Raw genomic sequence first — 21,468 nt, 5'->3', positions numbered from 1 at the left:
GAAAGTTGGGGGAGGGACTAGGGAATTACTATGGATTTTGTTTATAATTATGGAACTTGTAAAAAAAAGACAAATAAAGAATTCTCCCTGCAAGTTTCAGGAGTGAACAAGACCACAGAGACCTCTCTGAGGCATAGATGGAAGCTTTTATTCAGGAAAAACACGAGCTGCCAGGACTGGCTCTCAAGAGCAGAGCACAGTCAACTTGGAGATTACAGAGCGTGGGCCATGTAGAGTTCTTTAGTTGGGGGAAGGTGAGGAAGGGAAATAGCTAAGGTGTGAGACCAGAACAGTGACCAGGTGACCTGAGAGATAAGAGGCAAAAAACCTAGACCTGGGGCATTGTTAGGCAAGGATGGGATGATGGCTGGGCAGTTCTGTGAGGAATGTGGATGACCCACTTCCTTACGTCTCTGTTGCCCTCCTGCTGTGACTCTATCCTCTCCCCCCCCCCCCCCCGCACGCCCAAAGTGTAGGTATCAAGTCTGCTTTAGAGAAGCACATCACCTCCCTTTCCATACTTACATTTGCTGTCATCATCTAAAGAGATGGTTACTTGCTATCCCCTGGTAACTGCTAGCCAATTGACATTGCACCTCAGGAGAGTTCACATCTGCCTTCAGTGTTTTGTGAGGTTTAAGTTAGCATGTGTGAAGTATTATTGCTATCTGGAAGGGACACATGAGATGAAACAATAAGGCCAAAATATTAGGATGGGGGTTCCTGAGTCCCTGGAATAAATCTTGGAGGAGAGTGCTCGGTGTCCCTGTGGGGCTCTCAGGTCTTAGTCTGCATCTTTTCCTTCCCCTAGAAGGGCATAAAGAGAAGCATGTGGGTAGTGCTGAGCATGTGTTTTGCACATCATCATGCCAGATGAAGTTCAAAAGCTTCAAAGGAATTGACTTTAAAAATCAAAAAAGAGACATGCACTCCAGTTACTGGAGGCCAGTTGGACGCCTGCCTTCTTCACCCCTCTCAGCAGCTGCCAGGCCACAGAGCCTGTTTTGTAAAAGATTTTCAAGAAACAATGAGGGAAAACAGCTTCTATTTGATTAGATTAGATCAATTTATGTGCTGTGGGGAGGGGCCTGTGCAGGGCTGGGGGAGGGGTGGCTCATGCCTGCCCATGCGGTCACTTCATAAGTAATGAAGCCCTGTGGTGGCTGGAATTGCAGGAAGGGGGAGGGCAGCTGGAGGAGGAGGAGCATGTGGAGGGAGATTTCTGCAGTCTGTCTGGAGAGCTGCCCAGCTTTCCCAGCCAAAAAAACAAATAAAAATAAATAAAAGGCAAGTGCTGAATGACACAGATTATGATATTAAAAAGGGATGCCATTGAAACTGTGCCCTGGATCCCGCTGTCTTTGGGGTGAGTGTGCGTGTGTATGTGCGTGCACACACATATACGTGTGTAAGATGGGGGGGGGGTCAGAGCACCGTCTGACAGGCCAGACTGTGGACACAAAAGTCTGAACAATTAAACTGTCAGTGCCCCCGTCAAGGTACCCCCTCCCCCACACGTCAGAAATTCTGTAATTCCGATTGTCTGCACTGCAGGTTGAGGAAATGGCAGAATGAAAAGCTAGTAGCTTGCTTTTTCTCGTTTTAATTTATCAGAATGGTAAAACCAGGAATTAAGAAAAAAGCCAGCCCGAGCCTCCCTCCTCCTCAGTGTTCGATTCCTCCCAGGCACATAAATAACCTCCTCTCCTGGCTGACTCCCCTCCCCCTGGGCCCCGTTGCTGTTTGGCCGTCCTATTGCCGCGCGGAGTCTGCACTGCCGCTCGCTTATTACGTACAGGGGAGGATTGTTGACAAGTGCTCCGGAGCCTGCCTCACTGCGCTCTTCTTCCTCCCTTCCTCCGTCCTCTTCTTCCCTGTCTCTGCAATGATTCGGCTCTGAGGATGGCTGCTCCACGGGTCTGTCAGGTGCAGTTTTTGGTGGCTTATCTTGAGGAACCTGGGATAGAAGGTCTGTTCCTATAAATAAAATAAAAACCACATAGCTCGAGATTCCTTTCAGACTGGTATGGCTTTTGTTGGGGAAATAGGCCTTTGTGGGTTTCCCTGCTGGGGTACTGATTAAATCCATTACGGATGGCAAGGTGCTGTGTATATGTGTGAGGGGTATATAAAAAGTGTTTCGATTTGCTTAGTATTAATATTCTTTTAGATTTGATATCCTCCCTAAGGGCAATGGTGGCTCGTGCTAAAGTACTGTGGAAATTTACAAGAGAGAATTAATGTCGTTCTTTAAAGCATTAAGCTCTGTTGACCATTTTATCCAAATCTGCAGTTTTAACTAGACTTGTATGAATATAAATATTTCTCTGGGGATCAAATGCTACCAAGCAATAGCTGATCCCTTTATTTTACTACCAATTGATGTGATCATTTTCCATAATTTAAAAATAGATGCTTGATTAAAGTGAATTAGCTTGTACTTGCCCTTCTTCTGGTTTCCTTGATAAATAGCATATTTGGTTTTCGCTTCTTCAACCTTTCCTTTCTCTGCTTTCTTCCTTTGAAAGGTGGAGGAAACTGAGGCATGTAAATAAAGGCCCCATGCTCAAGTGTTTCTGGATTAGACCCAGACGCCCTTTATTCTTTTCCCTCATTCTCTGCATCAGTGCATGTGTGCATTAACATGTGCCAGTAAGGTGTCTGCTGAACACCACCAGTGAATTGCAGATCCAGGAGCACATTCCTGTGCCCTGCCTTCTGCACTGCTTTCCACTGAATTCCAGTGTTGGAGAGACTTGCTCTCGAGGAAGTAGGCCTTACTGAATTTGTTTGATATCAGTAGATTTTGTTTTGTTTGGACTCTGAATAGAGAAGATTCTCTTAATCTAAGCACCTGAAGGGTAGTTGATTTGTTTATATGGAAGTGAGGTAATAAGCAGGTGGTGGTGGGGATATCCTAGTCATATTACAGGCAAAACATAACGTGGAGCTTGTGTGTCTTAGGTATATCAGAGCATTCAGAGGGATTTTCGTGTTGCAGCTGATACCCCATCCTGACCAGTGTAGATGATGTGGAGTTCTCACCAGGTTTCATCATAGACTAGTATGCAAATAGTTCAGTACATGGCATTTGTTGATGGCGTTAAAGCCAGAATTGCTTGCCTTTGGGAGAGCTTTAGTACAGTTGGAGAGCTTGTTTCATTTGCTATCTATTTTTGAGGGGTAAAGAAAATGATAATGAAGCTTTAAAGACATAAGCACACATTATAGTTGCTTATAGAATATCATTAGTTATCTGTGGACATGGTATGTTCATATGGAAAGCCTTGCTGAAGATCCTAAGTCCATGATAAATGAAATGAAGGCTTTCAACACACTGGTTTCAATGTAGTTTCAAACAAACAAAAAAAAATCTCAGAACCTGCTGCTGGGCTTACTTACCTGCCTTCATGTGACTCCTGAGAGCCTTCACTCTGCAAAGATGCCATTGTTCTGTAGCCCAAGCCCGGTGTGGCCTTTTATGGATTTTGCTTCTGAATGTAGAGAAAGCTTTTGACCTCAGGTGGTCAGTACTGGCCTTCTGTGTGGAGACCCAAGGATCCATACTGGGTGGTTGCTTGCTAGGCATGTGCTATGTGCAATTTAAATGGGTGTTGGGATGACACATGGGCCTGGAAGAGCGACAACCTAGGGCAGTGGAGCTGCTGACCAAGGGCAAGTCAAAGTAGACATTGTAGATGTGCTTACACTTCAGTCTTGAGTGCTGAAGACACTGGATGCATTCTCATGAAAGCCATGATAAGCATGAAGAATGAGCGAGAGAGGAAAGAATGTAAGGGAGCCTGAGCCTTGATCCAAAGAAGTAAGGGACCTGTGCCAAAATGAGAAGTGCAGAGGGTATTTGTGGATGTGTTGGTATGAGGCTACATAGCTCCTCGGCAGGTTCAGAAATCTTTCCTGAAGATCAGGGCTCCTTCCTATTGGGAACTAAGTGATTAATTTTCTTTATTGTTATTTTGGTGTTGGGGTCTCTTTATGAGCAAGCTTCTCCTTGTTAGGGCATAGGAAGGGTGTCGGTTCATCCAGGTGTTAGCCAGACTAGAACCCACTTGGGAGCAAAGGATGACCTGCACACCCTTTCCCACCCTATTCTGAAATGTCTGCTGGGCCTTTTCTCTTGGACTCACTTGAGGAAATGCTTGTGAGCTCAGGGCCCTAAACACCTTGTTTGGTTCTGAAAACAGGGCTTCTCGTCATCTTCTTTCCTTTTTTCCCGGGGCCCAGTGTTTTTATATTAATGATGTTCACAATGTTGGGTTGATAGCCTCACATCTAACAAAGGAGGGATAGGTTTTCGAGGACTATGTCCATCAGGGTCGAGATTGGTGATGGGCAAAGAATTCTTATAGATCATTGGGATTAAAAAGTAATTGACATTAATATGCGTGTATGTGTATATATATGTATGTATGTATACATATATTTCTATATATGTTGGAAGCACAGTACAAATGAATAAAAACCTGTTTTATCCCTCTACCTCTTGCTTTAGAAGCCATGGGTGGGAAGGAATTTTTGATGACATTTCTTGACTGGAATGGGAAATTCCCTTAGCTGATTGGAGAGTAGACAAAGGGGAGCCCCAGTTAGCTCTCATGAGAGAGAAAGATATTTTCCATAATCCGATGTATGAAGCCATTTTTATTTGTGTCTGGTTGGCCATAAGTGTGTCACTTGCATCCTGCCTCATGACCATCGTTTGTGCTCAACCACACCAGTGTGTGGATATGTTGTAAGCATGCCAGTGGCCGGGCAAGCCTGGGTTGGGCTGGGCATTACAGGCTTTTCTGCCCTGCTTACCCCGGCCCTGGGGCCCTGGCTTTGTTGAAGGTGTCACTGCTGACCTGCACGTGTGCACTCGGGGGGTTAATATCATAACAACATTCACACTGGCCCTGGGAAGCTGGCCCGGCATCAGAGTGTCTGCATTGTGTGAAAGCAGACAATCCAGCTTCCTTTCAAAGTCTGAGGGCATGTAGGTTTTATTTCTCTAGTAATGGCGGCAAACCGCGCATTCTGATTACCTCAGAGAGGGTCTTGCCTCAACCAAGACGGCTGCTTTCATAATTTTCCTCCCAACTCAAGTGTGCAGAAACGCATGCGTGTGCACGCACACACAGAGATAAATTGCTGCTGAAAATGAAAGCTCTCCTTCTCCTTGGATGCTGTCTGTTTAATATGTAATGTGATACCTTGTCTCACACTGACAGGGCGGCCGGCCAGCGGATGGCCCCTAGCACAGAATCACCTTTTGTGCATGCCTTATGCAACACAGCTAAAAACATTGATCCCTAATATGCTGATAAGTTTGGTGTGCTCCAGATGTTTGAAGAGCACTGCAGCCCTCAAAGTCCTCCTCCTCTCCCCTTCTTTTTAACCCTTCTTTGGGCAGTGCTTTGTGAAATGGACATGTTGGTTTTGTATCTCGTTGTGTTTGTGCAGGTGGTGGGAGGTCACTAACAACTTCTTTGTCTAAAACACTATGAAACTCGAAGTATTGCAAGATCTAGTTCTTTTTGCAGCTGTGTGGAAAGAATTACCTGTGTCCATACGTTTGTGTTTTGAAACCTACAGTTTTATCAACTGCTTCAAACTTCCTTAGCTGAAGGCATCTTTGGCCTAAGTTGTGATTCACTTTGCTGCCCCTTTTCATGTGAAGGCACAGGGGGGGTCTTGGACATCGCTCCCTAGTCTCCCCAGCAATTCATTTTGCTCTCCTCTGCCACTGTTCCTCATGCAGACGCTGTTGTGTTGCATTCCCTTGAGCGGCAAATCTTTTCATTTGTTGCTAATTTGGGTGGTGAGACGAATAGCTCCTGAGTTTTGCAGAACCCTTGGTGGCAGTGCTTTGTTGTATTTGATTTCTTGGAGGGGTTCTCTGGGTGCTGTGTTGTGGCCAAACCATGTCCAGGCTATGCCATGTTGTGCCTATCAGCTGATAGTATGTTGTAGCTAAGGTTGCTGGCTCCGTCTCTGAGCTGTCTTTACTAGAGTGATTTGGAATTTTCAGCTCATATTTACTGCTTTTGTAAAAGACAATAGACATGGTTTAATTTAAGTTCAACCTACTGAATATTAATGGAGGAGAACAGATGCTAATGTGAGGAGGCTGGCTCTTTGGGCCATTCATTTTCCTCTGTTTAACCTCTTCTTCCCAACAAAGGTTTTGTGTTAGCTGAGGGAGAGGTTTTGAAAAAATGAAAAATGGGTTGAGTGTGAGAAGGAGTGAATGCTGTTTCATTATTTCTCCTTGACTGAAAATAATTGACAACATTGGTGGCAGGACTGTGCTTTCAAGAGAAGCAAAGCAACTCATATCAGCTTCTCTAATGTCCATAATGGCTGTTCTGCCCCATGGCATCACATTCCATTTTGCTGAGGTGGCTCTCCTAGATCAGGCAGAGACTGTATGCATTGGTCTAAAACATCAGGAATGAAATAAGATAGCCAGCACTGTGGAGACATGAGAAAGGAAATGGGGTTGGGGAAGAAAGCTCTAGTTTATCCAACCATACAGGCTAGGGGATCTAAAATCAGTGTGAGTTTTTCTGAGTTATTTTTATGCAGGATGAGAATGCTCACATTGAAGAAGTTGGTCATGTACAGAACAAAATCTATTCTGCCCCTTCTTAAAGCTTGGAAGAAATTGCACGGCTAGCAATTGATTTCTTGTGCCTGGGTTCTGCTTTCTGAGTCTGATTCAAGCACCAACCCAGGGATGCCTATTCAAGTTCAGGTCATTGTCGATGCGCCATTGGAATGGGCAAAACTTGGAAGGCTAGTGAGGGCCAGGGCAGGCTGAGTCCCTTTTATTATTTCTAGAGTGGCTCAGTCTTGCCTTGAGATCAGAGTAGCTTCATCCCCTTGCCTCACATTGACTGCATAATAAAATCCCTAGGTAGGGCTAGAGAGATGGTTTAGTGATGAAGGTGCTTACCTGCAAAGTCTAGTGACCTGAGCTCCTTCATCCAGTACCCACGTAAAGCCAGATGGGCAAAAGTGTTGCATGCATCTGAAGTACATTTTCAGTGGCTGGATTCCCTGGCACACCCATTCTCTCTGTCTCTCTTCTTACAAATAAAAAATAAAATTATTTTTAAAAAGTAAGCCGGGCGTGGTGGCGCACGTCTTTAATCCCAGCACTTGGGAGGCAGAGGTAGGAGGATCTCTGTGAATTCGAGGCCATCCTGAGATTCCATAGTGAATTCCAGGTCAGCCTGGGCTAGAGTGAGACCCTACCCCGAGAAACCAAAAAAAAAAAAAAAAAAAAGTAAATAAAATCGGGCTGGGGAGATGGCTTAGTGGTTAAGGCTGTTTGCCTGCAAAGCCCAAAGGATCCCAGTTTGATTCTTCAGGACCCATGTAAGCCAGATGCACAAGGGGGCACATGCGTCTGGAGTTCGTTTGCAGTGGGTGGAGGCCCTGGCACGTCCATTCTCTCTCTCTGTTTCTCTCTGCCTCTTTCTTTCTCAAATAAATAAGTAAATAAACTTCTAAAAAGCAAATAAAATCCTCAGGTTTCCTCAGGTAGTTTCTCTGCATTTGTCCTTAGACAGTCACTGGTTGAGGGTGGGAGGGCTTTTTTCATTTAGGCTTTAAGATACACACTCCTCCCTCCCCAGCTTACAATATTTTGGAGGCTACACCTACCCTAGCATCTGATTCTTGTAACCTTGTGACAAGTTTGTAGGCAGACCTCTTTCCTTCCATAAAAGCACTCACAATAGTAGCCTTCAAGACATAAATCACAACTTTTCATCACTAGGAATGCCAGTAGAATTATGTAAGCTCAACGTGGAGTATTCACTACCCTTCACTGTGAACTATATTTACTGACATGGTTTTCCTGGAAGGACAGGAATAAATTTGTCATCTCAGCGATATAGGAATTTTAGGTTCCTTGTACACCAATGCATCGATAATTTTGGGGTATTTCCGAATCCTTGTCCTATGAATTTGAAGAATGAAATTTGCGGACCAGAGGGTAAGGTTTAGAAAGATTTTTGTTAGGTCTTAAAGCTTTAGGAGGACGAACATAAGGGGGCTTAAGCTTAGAACGGAAGAGAAGGAAGGAAGCTCTCACCCAAGGAGACAAGAGGGGTTGAGAAGCCCACCTTGAGACTCAGGTCTGGGCTTTTTATGGGGAGTGGCTATGTGAGGAAGACCAGGTCAGCAGGTTACTATGGGCAAAGACCAGATTTCACAGCTTTGCCAGTAATCTTAGGTAAGGATTGGAGTTTCTGTCCTCGAGGAAGAGTGAAAGCTTAATCTAGAAATCTTTCCTGGAGGGTGTAACCTTCATGTTTCTGCAAGCTTAGAGACACTTCCTGCTTTTAGTCAGGGTATAAAAAACCATTCACTCATTCACTTTTGGGATTCTGTTACCCTGACTGCCTAGTCAATTTCTGTTTCCTATCACCAATAGCTTGGCTTTCTCAAACTCTTAGTGGTTGTCCATTCCATAGTCTTACCAAATAGCGCCACCAGCAGAGAACCAAGTGTTCAAACACTCAAGCCTTTTGGGGGACATAGCACATTCAAGCCACCAAAGGTTCTGGTTGGCTGGCTGCGTTGGTTCTTGTTCACTACCTCTTACCCATTCCTTTTTCCCTGTTGGCTACACACAGTGTTTCTTCAATAAATAATATGCACACCTTTGTGTGTCTCCTCTCAGCTAGAATTGAGGTTTGGTTTCATTCTGCCTCCATGTCCTGTCAGAATAATATTAAGAAAGCATTTTATTTAATTACTTTTTGTTTCCCCCAGGGTAGTGTCTCACTGTAGCCCAGACTGGCCTCAAACTCTCGGGAGTCCTCTTGCCTCTGCCTCCCAAGTGCTGGGATTAGAGGTGTGCACCACCATGTGCGGCTAAGAAAACATTAAAAATTTTTTTTATTTCTTTACAGAGTAAGTGAGTGAATATGGGCATGCTAAGGCCTCTTCCACTGCAAATGAACTCATAATGTATTCACCACTTTGTGCTTTACATGGGTGCTGGGGAATTGAACCCCCCAGCTGACAGACTTTGCAAGCAAGTCCTTTTAGCTGCTGAGTCATCTCCCTAGCAGAAGCAACTCTGTCTTCTTTTCATTATTGTCCCTACTTTAAGTATGTGTATACATGTTGAAACATTGACTCCAACTGAGAGCATGGCATAGATTTTGGCCATAAATTATGTCCCTGAGTCCATCCCTGTTCTCTGCTGGGATATTGAATTAAGCAAGGAGGCTACACTGAACTATACTCCCCAACCCCTGTGCCAGTTCCTAATCTCTTTAGAAAGTATGATTTGCATTTCCTGTTGATTGGAAAATACATGCTCATATCTGGGCTTTTCTTCAATGTACTACTGGTGAACAGAGAGCTTTTTTTCAACCACATACAATGTTACTCTTTAGACCTGCATTCAAAGATACTGAAACAACTAGGTGAGATGCATGGTAATGTTTAACTCCACCTAATAAGTTTGAAATAGTTCTGAGTCATGAAACGATATGTTATTTTTAAAGTTAAATGAAATAAAATTTAAAAATTCATTTCACAAGTAGCCTTGCTTCAGAGGTTTGGCAGCCATGCCCAAGTAATAGCTACTGTAATGTGTGACAACAGTTCTCATCTGTACCAGTGTGGCTCATGTTTTTCCTAACAGCACAGGCTCCCCACGTTTCCTGTCTATTTGGGAGTGTTGTTTTCAGTCCCACGCTGTAGTCGTGGCCTGTAGAGCTACAGTACTCTAAACGATGACATTTTCTTTACTATGCTCATTTCAGCCCTGTTTTAGTGCTTTGTGTCTGAAGTGCTGTGACGTCAGGTGATTGAGGAGTACATGTGTAAACAGAGCAGGGCCAAGAACTTTGTTACACTCTGCTGCAGTCTTTCAGAACATGCTACCAGATTTAGCACTGGGAATGAAGTGCTAATGAAAATGGAAGGAGATCTAGAAGAGTCAGAAATTAGCTTCAAGGTTAAATAGTTCCGTGTAACTGTGGGTGTGTAAGGCTCTGCTGTGATGCCCATGAGGCTAATCCCTGGGGTCACTGGTGTTGAGGAAGCTTCTTAGTGACAGAACCTACATTCCATGTATAGATATAAAGGATAGAAAATGAAGCTTTTCTTCCACTTTTATTTACCCACTAGTGTGAACTGCCCAACCAACTGCTTATTAAGTTCCTCCCTCCCTCCCTCCTTTTTTTTCCCCCCTTGGTCTTTCAAGGTAGGGTTTCACTGTAGCCCAGGCTGACCTGGAATTGACTATGTAGTCTCAGGATGGCCTCTAATTCACTGCAATCCTCCTACCTCTGCCTCCCGAGTGCTGGGATTAAAGGCATGCACTACCATGCCCAGCTCCCTCCCTTTTTTATTTGGGATAGGGTCTCACTCTAGTCCAGGCTGACCTAGAATTCACTATGTAGTATCAGGGTGGCTTTGAACTCACAGCGATCCTCTGACCTCTTCCTCCAGAGTGCTGTGATCAAAAGTATGTGCCACCATGCCCGACATCGTTAAGTATTTCACAGCACTTGGTAAATACTGCTTCTAGAGGAAGCAGCCCCATTTCCTTGGACCAGTCACCATTTTATCACGAGCATTCAGCCATGAGTACCAGGGCTTTTCCAGTTATGAATGGTACAGTTCTGTAGTCCTAAAGTACCATTGTGCTTTGAGAAGATCCAAGGCAGGTTCAGTCACACCCTACCTAATTGATGGTTCAAGTAGAGAAAGTGGGGTATTGGGTCTTAGGATTTTTAGTTTATGTTTAAGATATGACAACAAGGTCATGGCTTTTTGCTTGTGAGGCGGGTATTGGTTCCTTAAGGTAATTCTAAAAAGGATTTCATACCTCTAGAATAAACATTTACCACTTCAAAAATAACTAGCTAGGCCAGACTTGGTGGTGCATGCCTTTTGTTCCAGCACTCAGAAGCATTAGTAGGAGTATCTCTGTGAGTTCCAGTCCACCCCAGGGCTACAGAGTATGTTCAGTTCAGCCTGGGCTAAAGGAAGCCCTGCCCCTCATGCCCCTTAAAAAAAGAAAAAAACTAGTTAGATTTGATTGACAGTTGACACTCCTTTCATCTTTTGTACCCTGTAGTCACAGAGGAGGAAGAAGGAGGAACATGAGTTTGAGGCCAGCTTGGGCAGACCCACACACACATCTTTCAGAAAAAGGGGCATATATATTATGATTCTAAATTTCTGCCTGGATCTCCCAATATTGAATTTGCTTTCCTTCCTTTTGCCTTTCACTCAGGTTTGTTTGTTTGTTTACTTGTTTATTTATTTTTTGCTCATTCAGAAGGGATGTGTATGCTTGTAATGATCTTCTGATTGTATTTGTGCTTGACTTCACCAGCTGTTTCATAGGGTTGACTGGTAAGTGCTGCTTCCTGATGTAATGTACTTAAGTGTTTGTCCCCTTTTCTCACCTGTAGGGCTCCTTGGTAATGAGCAGTCTAAGGGATTAGGACCAGCGTCAGAGCAGTCAGAGAATGAGAAGGATGATGCATCCCAAGTGTCCTCCACTAGCAACGATGTTAGCTCTTCAGATTTTGAAGAAGGGCCGTCGAGGAAAAGGTCAGTACCAAGGCTGAAATACCGGACCATTATTAAACAGGGACTGCAAACCCTGGGGCCGAGGAAAAGGTCAGTACCAAGGCTGAAATACTGGAACATTATCAAACAGGGACTGCAAATCCTGGGGCCCGTTTTTGCTCACATGGTAGTAAACGTGAGTCTATTCATTTTCGTAGAAGAATTAGAATTACACATTTTTTAAAGATAATGCCCAGCAATAATAATTTAAAAATGGAGAAATAAAAGATATACTGTGAGCTAGGTGTAGTGGTTGCATGCCTTTTATCCCAGCACTTGGGAGGCTGAGGTAGAAGGATTGCTATGAGTTGGAGGTCAGCCTGAAACTACAGATTGAATTCTAGGTAAGCCTGGGCTAGACCCTACCTTGAAAGGAGAAACGAAACAACAAAAGATGCTGTGGTCTGAATAAAGCATGCTCCTGCCATTAAGGATTGGTGCCAAAGTTGCCAGTTACCACCTGGTCTTAGGCTGTTTTTATTTGCACCGTTGGGAACACCTGGAACATATTAGATGTGGTTTGCTGTCTTCAGAAAAGGAGATATTTCTAAAAATTCGCCGAATTAAATGTTTTTGTTTTTATTTCTTTGTACCAAGGGTCTCTTGATGCTGCAAATGAATACCAGGTGCTTGTGCCACTTTTTGTATCTGGCTTCGTGTGGGTGCTGGGGAATTGAACCCATGCCAGCAGCTTTTGCAAGCACACACCTTAACTGCTGAGCCATCTCCTCAGCTCCTTAAATGTGGTGTTTTTGTTGTTGTTGTTATTGTTGTTTTGTTTTAATTTTGTTTTTCAAGGCAAGGTTTCACGTTAGCCCTGGCTGGCCTGGAGCTCACAGCAGTCCTCGAATCCCTGCCTCCCTCGTGCTTCAGTTACAGGTGTGTGCCCCTTACCCAGCTTACAAGTGTTTTATTTTTGCTTTGAAACTTGACATTACATTATGTACAATTTTTTTTATGTACAATTTTAATATGTCAGCATTTAACCAAGTTGTAGAGTCATGTCTATAGTTGTTTTCCTAGATGTTAGCTTAAGATAGTTTGGGAAGAAAGTTACCTTCCTGAGAGTTTTTGGCTTCAAGATTAGCCCAACAATGACATACAATAATCTTAACTAGGTTAAAAAAATCCTTTATTTCAAGTCTTACTTGTAAAATGTATGTTTCATTTTAGTACTTATCTCTTTAGATGTTTTACTGGATTTCCATCTTTTTGACTTTTTATTAGAATCTGATACTAGTTTGTGAAATTGGGGACTGAGAACTTCCTTGGTTTGGACATCTTTGTTGACTCATTGTACAGAATACAATCTATAAGTGTATCTGTAATGAAGAACTGCAAGTAGTAGAAAACAGAGAGGAAAGGAGGTTAGCCATGTATAGATACCTCATGATTTGAGCCTGAAATTTAAGATGCATTATGTTTGTTTAATCATATTGCTTGGGTCTGTGTTAATATCTACAATTATTTTCTTTCATTTCTCTCCATCGTGTCTTAAGTCGCCATTAAACTTGTGAGTATAGCTAGCATTTACATATAAAATGGGTCTGACAGTGTACTAAGCTTGGGACATTGCTCTTTTGTTGTTTCGAGGTAGGGTTGCACTCTAGCCCAGGCTGCAGTCCTTCTACCTCTGCACCTCCAGTACTGGCTTTGGCCGTTACACTCAAGTGTGTTAGTTGATAATTTGTATTATCAATACTCCATAAGAGCCCCTATCCCCAATCTGTAAAAATGAGTCATTGCAAGGCAGACAGGAAGGATGTGTGAAACCATCTCCTCAGTAACACATTGGAATATGGGACAATTATGCATGCCTTCTAGTGTGAGTAGTGTGAGCAAATGTTCACACCTCTGGCACCCCCTTCCACCTCCATTGGGAATCTGAATTCTGTGAGTCTGTTTTTAAAAGCCAGCACTCACTCCTGTGTGTGGCTGACTATCCCTCGTTCCTCAGTGTCAGTAGGCTTCATTCTGAGGGGAAGGGGGTGTTTAACTCTTGCCGCCGCCTCTTCTTATTTTTTTAATTAAAAAATTTATTATCAAGCAGAGAAAAAGAGACAGAAATTGGGTGTGTCAGGTTCTCTTGCTAGTGCAAACAAACTCCAGATGCATACACTACTTATACATCTGGCTTTATATGAATACTGAGGAATTGAACCTGGGCTGCCAGGCTTTGTAAGGAAATATCTCTAACTGCTGAGCCATCTCCCCAGCCCTATCTGTGTGTATTTAGAATGGTGAAAAGTTTGTTTCAAGGTAGGTCTCAATATAGCCCAAGGTGACCTGGCACTCACTCAGTAGTTTTAGGCTGGCCTCCTGAGTCCTGGGGCTAACGGTGTGTGCCATCACACCTGGTGATATTTCCGTTTTTTAAAGGGAATTTTTGTAGAATTAACAGCTAATACATTGTGGGTTTCCCTGCTAACTCATAAGTATATATATCCCAATTATGTGTTCTAGGACAGGGGAAATAACCACAGGATGAGTTGGGGGTCCCATTGGACAAACATTTGCCAAGACTCCATTGATCACCTGACCTCCATAAACATCTGCTTTAACTGGAGGGCCATGATCCTGTTTGGTGTCTCCTGAAATCAATGTCAATTCAGAGCCAATACCCAGTAGGCCCCATGAGGTCTGATTATTTGTTTTTCCCTAGTGTATAGTTTGTCTAGCAAAGGGCTATAGGTCTCTTGGAGAAAAGGTAGATGTAGGCTTTACATTAACTTCTTGGGAGTGTTAGGAGGGCTCTTTCTGGAGGGGACCTGACCATCCCCTCCATTCAGTGAGCTCTGGTTCTGTAAATTGGCTCAAGTTTAGAAAGTTGTTAAGATACTCTGTTGCTGTAATTCATAGTTGCCTTTTGTTCTTTTCTCTGGAAAATTTCTGTTTATACAAATCCAGCAGGAATTTAGTAGGACCCTTATCTGTTTTACCTCTGGTAGTGCCATGACTAATCAGTCAGCACCAAAGGCCTGAAGGAGTCACACCATTATGCGCATTGTTTTGCCTATGCTGTCCATTAAGGTGCCACTTGACCCATTGCATCTCAGTTTCCTAGTGCAGAAACCATGCCTGCTACTGTGATGTCTTCTTTTGCATGCATAGGAGCAGTAGCTGATGCTCTCCTCACAAATCTGTCTGTCAGTCTTAAGTGAAGGCACATCTTGTGGACCTTCACACTGGGGGGGGGGGAGGGTTGGTGGAACAAGATGATTTTATATGGCAAATCCACTTCAGCCTTTAAAAAAAGTAATAATGCAAAAGTGAGAAAATAGGTGTGCCAGGCTCTCTAGCCACTGCAGTTGAACTCCAGATGGGTGCTCCCAATTGTACACGCATCATGTTGTGCCTGGCTTACTTGGGATCTGGAGAGTTGAACATAAGTCCTTAGGCTTTGCAGGCAAGCACCTTAACTGCTATGCCATCTTTCCTGCCCCACTTCAGCCTATTTATCCCTTCAGCTACATTCAGTCAAGGGATACCAGGCAGCTTGAGCTCATTCACAGGCCGTCTTTGGATCCATACTTCAGCAAACCAATGAGACAAATTCTCAGCACCCATTAAACCTAGACTCTCTTCTCAGTGGGACCATATCAATAAATTCAGCCTGACCTAGCCTTATATACCTTCCTCTATTTAAAACCTATCCCCCCCAAAAAAGAAAGTCCATTCCCACACATACACCCCATGCTTCTGCTTGTACAAGTTAGAAAACTCTTGATGTTCTTTAGGGGTGTATCACATCTCCTCATGGGTCACGCTTTCTATCTCACCTTCAGGGGAGCTGCTTAGCCTTATATCAGGTTATACATCTACAGGCAAAGGTGGGTGGGCATTGAGGGACCTCAGTATGATCTTGTTTGGCATGAATCAGAGGTCATCACTGATTGCTCAGATGATGCAGGGTTCTTTTCCTTAGGCAAGGGTGGAGAGAGCAGTACTTAAGGATAGAGGGTGGGATGCCAAGAGCAAGGAGGCTACTTCCTCAGGCACAATAAGGTCATCAGAGTCTAAGAGTCCTATATCCCCAGATTGCAGGATCTCACTGCTTCCAACCAGTACCCTCACTTTAACTTATGATAGCGTGTGAGGCTGGGACTTGAACTTGCATTGCAAGGTAGCCAATTGTACTGTGAGGGCTTGGGTTTGATTTTCTGTAATTGGAGGCTTTTGGTGGGTAGAGAGAAGACTCACCTCCACGGCACACTTAACAAACATCAGATCATGTGTGTGGTCTGGAGCTGGGAAATTTCCATTCTGACCTCCGCTTTTCCCTTAATAGTTTATCCAGAGATGCTAGAAGCAACCAAGCAGCATTATTTGGCTTACTTACCCACAAATACTCACAAGTTACAGAGTCACTAAATTGCTTGCTCCTCATAAGACATGACTCATGAAGAGATGTGATAGATCCTTACTAATCATGCAGTTTGTTTCTTTGGGGGTGGGGACGAAGGAAGAGAAGAAAGGAAACGGGAAGGAGACAGTGAGGAATAAAATGTTCATTTCCTTCTTACGTATGTATTGCGTGTGTGGATGGACGCCTGTGTAGATGTGTGCACATACATCAGACCTTATCCAGCCTGAATTTTAAGCCACAATTTGAAGAGATTATATATTTAAAAACATTTATTTGTGTGTGTTTCTGTACTTATTTTTCATGAGTTTGGAATGTCTTTCCCTTTTTTCACACCTTTTTGTTTAAAAAAATTTTTTTTTATTAACAACTTGCAATGATTATAAAAAACATCCCATGGTAATACCCTCCCTCCCCCACTTTCCCCTTTGGTACTCCACTCTCCATTATATCTCCTCCCTATCTCAGTCAGTCTCTCTTGTTTTAATGTCATGATCTTTTCCTCCTATTGTGATTGTAGTGTCAGGCCTCCAGTCCAATTAGAGGGCAGTTGGTTGCACCTGTTGACTCGTTTGGCCTGGCAGGCCAAATATAAAGCTTGCAGTGTCCACTGTTGAGTATCTTCACTGGTGAATGGCTTCTTCTAGCTTTCTGTCAGCTGGTCTACATGGAGGAGGTTTTGCAGTTCAATTCCAGCAGGATTTCTCAGTGGCCTTGCAGCCCAAGTATGTGGGGTCTTCAGCAATAGGGTCTTACCATCTATTCCTGGTGGGAAACCAACGGCCTTGGCAATGGCCTATAATGTTTTGGGGCATCAGAGACCTCCCTGGCCAACAACTCACTGGAAGGTATCCCATCCCAGGCATTGAAAATTTTCTAGCAACAGTCTTTGGCTCCTGAGTGTTCCATTGTCCAAAAAAGTAGGTTTCCATATGATTTATTTATATCGTCTTAGATTTTGATTAGCCCTCCCTCTATCTTTACTTTACTCAATCTCTCCCTCTGACCTCATTTTGGCCTTTCAACCCCATTAATCTATTCTTCTACTTACATATATGCAATACCATTCTATTAAGTGCCCCCTCCCTTCCTTTCTCTTCCCTTTATATCTCTTTTCTAGCTCACTGGAATTTGCTACTGAGTTTTCTTCCTATTCACACAGAAGTCCATCTATTGTGAATTGAGTGGCAGTAAACATGGCTGAGCATGTACTTCTAATTCTAAGGAAATGAGATGATTCTTAGGACATATGCCTAGGAGTGCTATAGCTGGGTCATATGGTAGATCAATCTTTAGCTGTTTTAGGAACCTCCACACTGATTTCCACACTGGCTGGACCAGATTGCATTCCCACAAACAGTGTAGAATGGTTCCTCTTTTTCCACATCCTCGCTAGCATTTATGGTCATTTGTTTTCATGATGGTAGCCAATCTGTCAGGAGTGAAATGGAATCTCAATGTAGTTTTCATCTGCATTTCCCCGATGACTAGTGATGTAGAACATTTTTTACATGTGTATATGCCATCTGTATTTCTTTTGAGTACTCTCTATTTGGTTCTATAGCCCATTTTTTAATTGGGTTGTTTGATTTCTTATTGTTTAAATTTTTTTAAAATTTAATTTATTAGTTTTCTTTTCAGTGAATACAGGCAGTTTGGTACCATTATTTAGGCTCATCTGTGATCTACCCCCTCCCATTAGACCCTCCTTGTTAATGAAAATGGGTCGTGCATTGTGGAGTTAGCCCCCAGTTATTAGTATGATAAATGTCTCTGCAAATCATGACCCAACATGTAACTCTGACATTCTTTCCGCCCCCTCTTCCGCAAGATTGCCTGAGCCATGTTGGGTTCATTTTTGGTCTGCTTCAGTGCTGAGGTGTTGGGGGCCTCTGAGGCTTTGGCTCTCTGATTTGGTAGGAGTTGATTTTTCTCTGCGTTGATCTCCTTCCCCTTTGTGCTGGTATCCGGTTCACAGGAAAACATCACCCTTGCTTATTTCGCCAGTTGTCCTTAGTTTCAGTTGGGCCCCTTTTGAGGTATGTTGGGGCAGCTCTCTTCTTAGGATCTGCATCTATCTGGAAAAGAGAAGCAGATTCTCCAACGGAGAGTAAGTTAGCACCCGGAAAATTGAGCTAAGACTTACTTTTTTGATAGACAGTATGGTAGGTTTAGGCCCTCTTATACCCCGTGATTGATGGTAGCTTGATATTGTAGAGTGGGCTTGTGTTTGGGTATGGTTCTGACTTGTTTCCCAGCTCCAGCTAAGGGTCTAGTACCACTGAGTGGATCAGTTAGCCAAATCAAGAGCAATTGATTCCTCACCATGGCTGTGTACCACTATTGCACTTGTGTGGGCATCACATCCGGTTATTTGTTGCTAATTAGGTTAAACAATGTGTTGCTTGGACAGATCTGTCCAAGCAACACATTGTTTAAATTTTTGAGTTCATTGTGTATCTTAGATATTAATCCTCTATCAGCTGTCTAGCTGGCAAAGATTTTTTTCTCATCTGTAGGTTGCCCTTTTGCTTTATTCACTGTGCCCTTTGCCTTACAAAATCTTTGTAATTTTATGAGGTCCCAATGGTTAATCTGTGTTTTTTTTAATCAAATTTTTATTAACAACTTCCATGATTATAAAAAATATCCCATGGTAATACCCTCCCTCCTCCCACTTTCCCCTTTGAAACTCTACTCTCCATCATCTCCCTTCCCCTTCTCAATCGGTCTCTGTTTTATTTTGATGTCATGTTTTTTTTCTCCTCTTTTTTAAAATTTTATTAGCATTTTCCATGAATATAAAAAAATCCCATGTTAATCTCCCCCCCCCCCCCGCCCCCACTTTTCCTCCTCTTATGATGGTCTTGTGTAGGTAGTGTCAGGCACTGCCTGGTCATGGATATCCAGGCCATTTTGTGTCTGGGGGAGCATGTTGGAAGGAGTCCTACTTTTCCTTTGGCTCTTGCATTCTTTCAGCCACCTCTTTCACATTAGACCCTGAGCCTTGGAAGGTGTGATAGAGATATTGCAGTACTGAACACTACGGTCACTTCTTTCCAGCACCATGATACCTTATGAGCCGTCCCAGGGTCATGGCCATCTAAAAAGAGAAGGTTCTCTACCAAAAGTGAGAGTAGCATTAATATAAGGGTATGAACATTAAGAGAAGTGCTTACTGGGCAGTTTGGTAAGCATAGTAAATACATTTAGCCAGACAGCAGCAGACGTTACACCCCTAGGGCTCATGACCACCCCTGTTTTAAGTTTTCAGTATCAGGGATGTGTTCCCTCCCATGGAACGGGCCTCCAGTCCAATTAGAGGGCAGGAACCCAGGTTGTCATGCTTTGCAAGCAAGTTCCTTTAACCACAGAGCCATCTCTCTAGCCCTTAACATCGTGTGTGTGTAAACATATATATGTTTTTGAGGTAGGATTTCACTCTAGCCCAGGCTGACGTGGAATTAGTCTCAGGGTGGCCTCGAACACACAGCCATCCTCTTACCTCTGCCTCCTGAGTGCTGGGATTAAAGACGTGTGCTGTCACACCCAGCTCCTACCATACTTTGATAACAAATTTAAGGGCTGGAGAAAAAAATTTAAGGTCTGGTAGTAAGACAACTTTTTCCGTGCCTGTATATTTGTAAAGGTCTTAATTCAGGAAAGGTTCTTCAGCGCAGAGTGGTTGTTCACGCTTTTAGTCCCAGCGGGGTCACTGGGATCATGCTGAGTTCTAGGGCCAGCCTGACCCTTTGGAGTGCGACCCTACCTAGAAAAACCAAACTACATAAGTACATAAATGGTTCCTCATTGAAGAAATTGCTTCATGGATTCGGAAGATTGGCTCAGTGGTTAAAGGCACTTGCTTGTAAAGCCTGACAGCCTGGGTTCCCCAGTAACCACACACAATGTGGCAACCATGTACATCTGGTTTTTGAGTTTTGGGGAATCAAGTCTTGGTCATTAGGCTTCACAGGCAAGTGCCTTAACCAATAAGACATCTCTCCAGCCCAACCAGTATTCTTTAGTGTGTCTACATCACTACAGAACAGATTGGTCTGCATGGTTCTTCCTTTTGAACTTTTAAGTCATGCCATACCATGTTCTTTTCAGGATACACACACATAAACACACACACACACATACACACACACACACACACTGTTTTCCCCACTAAATCAAAATCCTGCAATTCCGTGAATTACAGCCATTTTTGCTATAGAATGGTGGGCAGAATTCTGGTCCTGTGTAGATAGAATTCAGGGATGGTTTCCTCTCATTATTCTCAAGAGTGCTGTCTCTTGGATAGTTTTCCTAAAACATGTGTGTACTAGTACTCAGCTGACAGCTTGAGAAGCCTGCCTGGCACATACCAGAGTTCTGTGTGTGGCCCTGGCCTCTGCAGCACTCTGCCTTTCACATTTTGTTTGCCCTAATTTCTTTTCTTTAAGCCATGTCCTTTGTCTTGTGTTAGGTTTTTAGTTCTCTGGCCGGTAAGAGGTAAACTCTTGGTCCGTGACTGCCTTTCAGCGAGGAGCAGAAGTTTCTTCTATTGCATGAGATGGAGAGTGCACACCACCGGGTGTTAGGTTTGTAGCTCTCTGGCCGGTAAGAGACAAGCCCTTAGTCCGTGACTGCCTTTCAGCGAGGAGCAAGTCTCTTCTGCGGAGTAGGGTGGAGAGCGCACACCACGGGGAAGCAGGAGTGCCACACCGTCCCTTTTGGCCACAGCCATCAGCTTTTCATTTAGTTATGTTGGTCATGAAAAAAAAAAAAGCAAGCCCTGATTTAGTGAAGAAAGGTATTTCACCATTAATAATGGAAGCATTTGACTTACAAGTAGTAAATCTCCCTCCCCAAGAAAGCTTCTGAGTATTAGAAATTCTTCCATGTCTTTGAAGTTATAAAACCCATGTCTATAAGAGGCATCCCATTTTCAAGGCACTCTTGTGCTAATAAATCTGCCTTCATTCTTGTTGAGACATCTGTAAGGTTTTATCACCCTTATTTTACAGCTATACTAGTAGGGTTCAAACCCAGGACTTGTGTAGATTGCCTGAAATTTTCTGCACATACCATGTTGCTTTCCAAATAGTGTGTCAAGTCGGGCGTGGTGGCGCACGCCTTTAATCCCAGCACTTGGGAGGCAGAGGTAGGAGGATCGCCGTGAGTTTGAGGCCACCCTGAGATACCATAGTGAATTCCAGGTCAGCCTGGGCTAGAGTGAGACCCTACTTCGAAAAACAAAAACAAACAAACAAACAAACAAACAAAAAATAGTGTGTCAAGTATATGACTTGTTCTTACAAATGCTTCCTCTGGCCAAATTGTGAAGAGGAACTCATTGGGGGCCAGCCACTGGCTTGGGGAGCAGAGCACTGTTGTGGGTTATGCATGCCCAAGGCCTCCTCACATTATTACTCTGTGAATTGATATTTTGGATTTAGTTGGTTGTTGCCAAAGAAAAGTTTTTAGTCATTCATGGGAATGAT

At 43.5% G+C, this 21,468-nt stretch overlaps 1 protein-coding gene across 5 annotated transcripts in view; it reads left to right on the top strand.

The window, feature by feature from the left end:
• Jarid2 (jumonji and AT-rich interaction domain containing 2) overlaps positions 1–21,468 on the top strand; it is a 289,580-nt gene that overhangs the window by 171,777 nt on the left and 96,335 nt on the right. For 2 of the 5 annotated variants that reach the window (XM_045136482.1, XM_045136481.1), the window contains exon 4: positions 11,454–11,664. The exons of 1 other annotated variant lie outside the window; for it this stretch is intronic. In XM_045136482.1, the coding sequence (XP_044992417.1) occupies positions 11,454–11,664 (211 nt within the window). Of the gene's footprint in view, positions 1–1,821; positions 1,970–11,453; positions 11,665–21,468 lie in introns of those variants that run through there. 2 more of the 5 variants (XM_045136483.1, XM_004667940.2) reach the window with 2 other exon arrangements.

Source organism: Jaculus jaculus, chromosome 17 (assembly GCF_020740685.1).
Source record: "Jaculus jaculus isolate mJacJac1 chromosome 17, mJacJac1.mat.Y.cur, whole genome shotgun sequence".
NCBI lineage: Eukaryota > Metazoa > Chordata > Mammalia > Rodentia > Dipodidae > Jaculus > Jaculus jaculus.
Note: the sequence above shows the minus strand (reverse complement) of the source record. Positions and strands in the feature narration are given on the sequence as shown.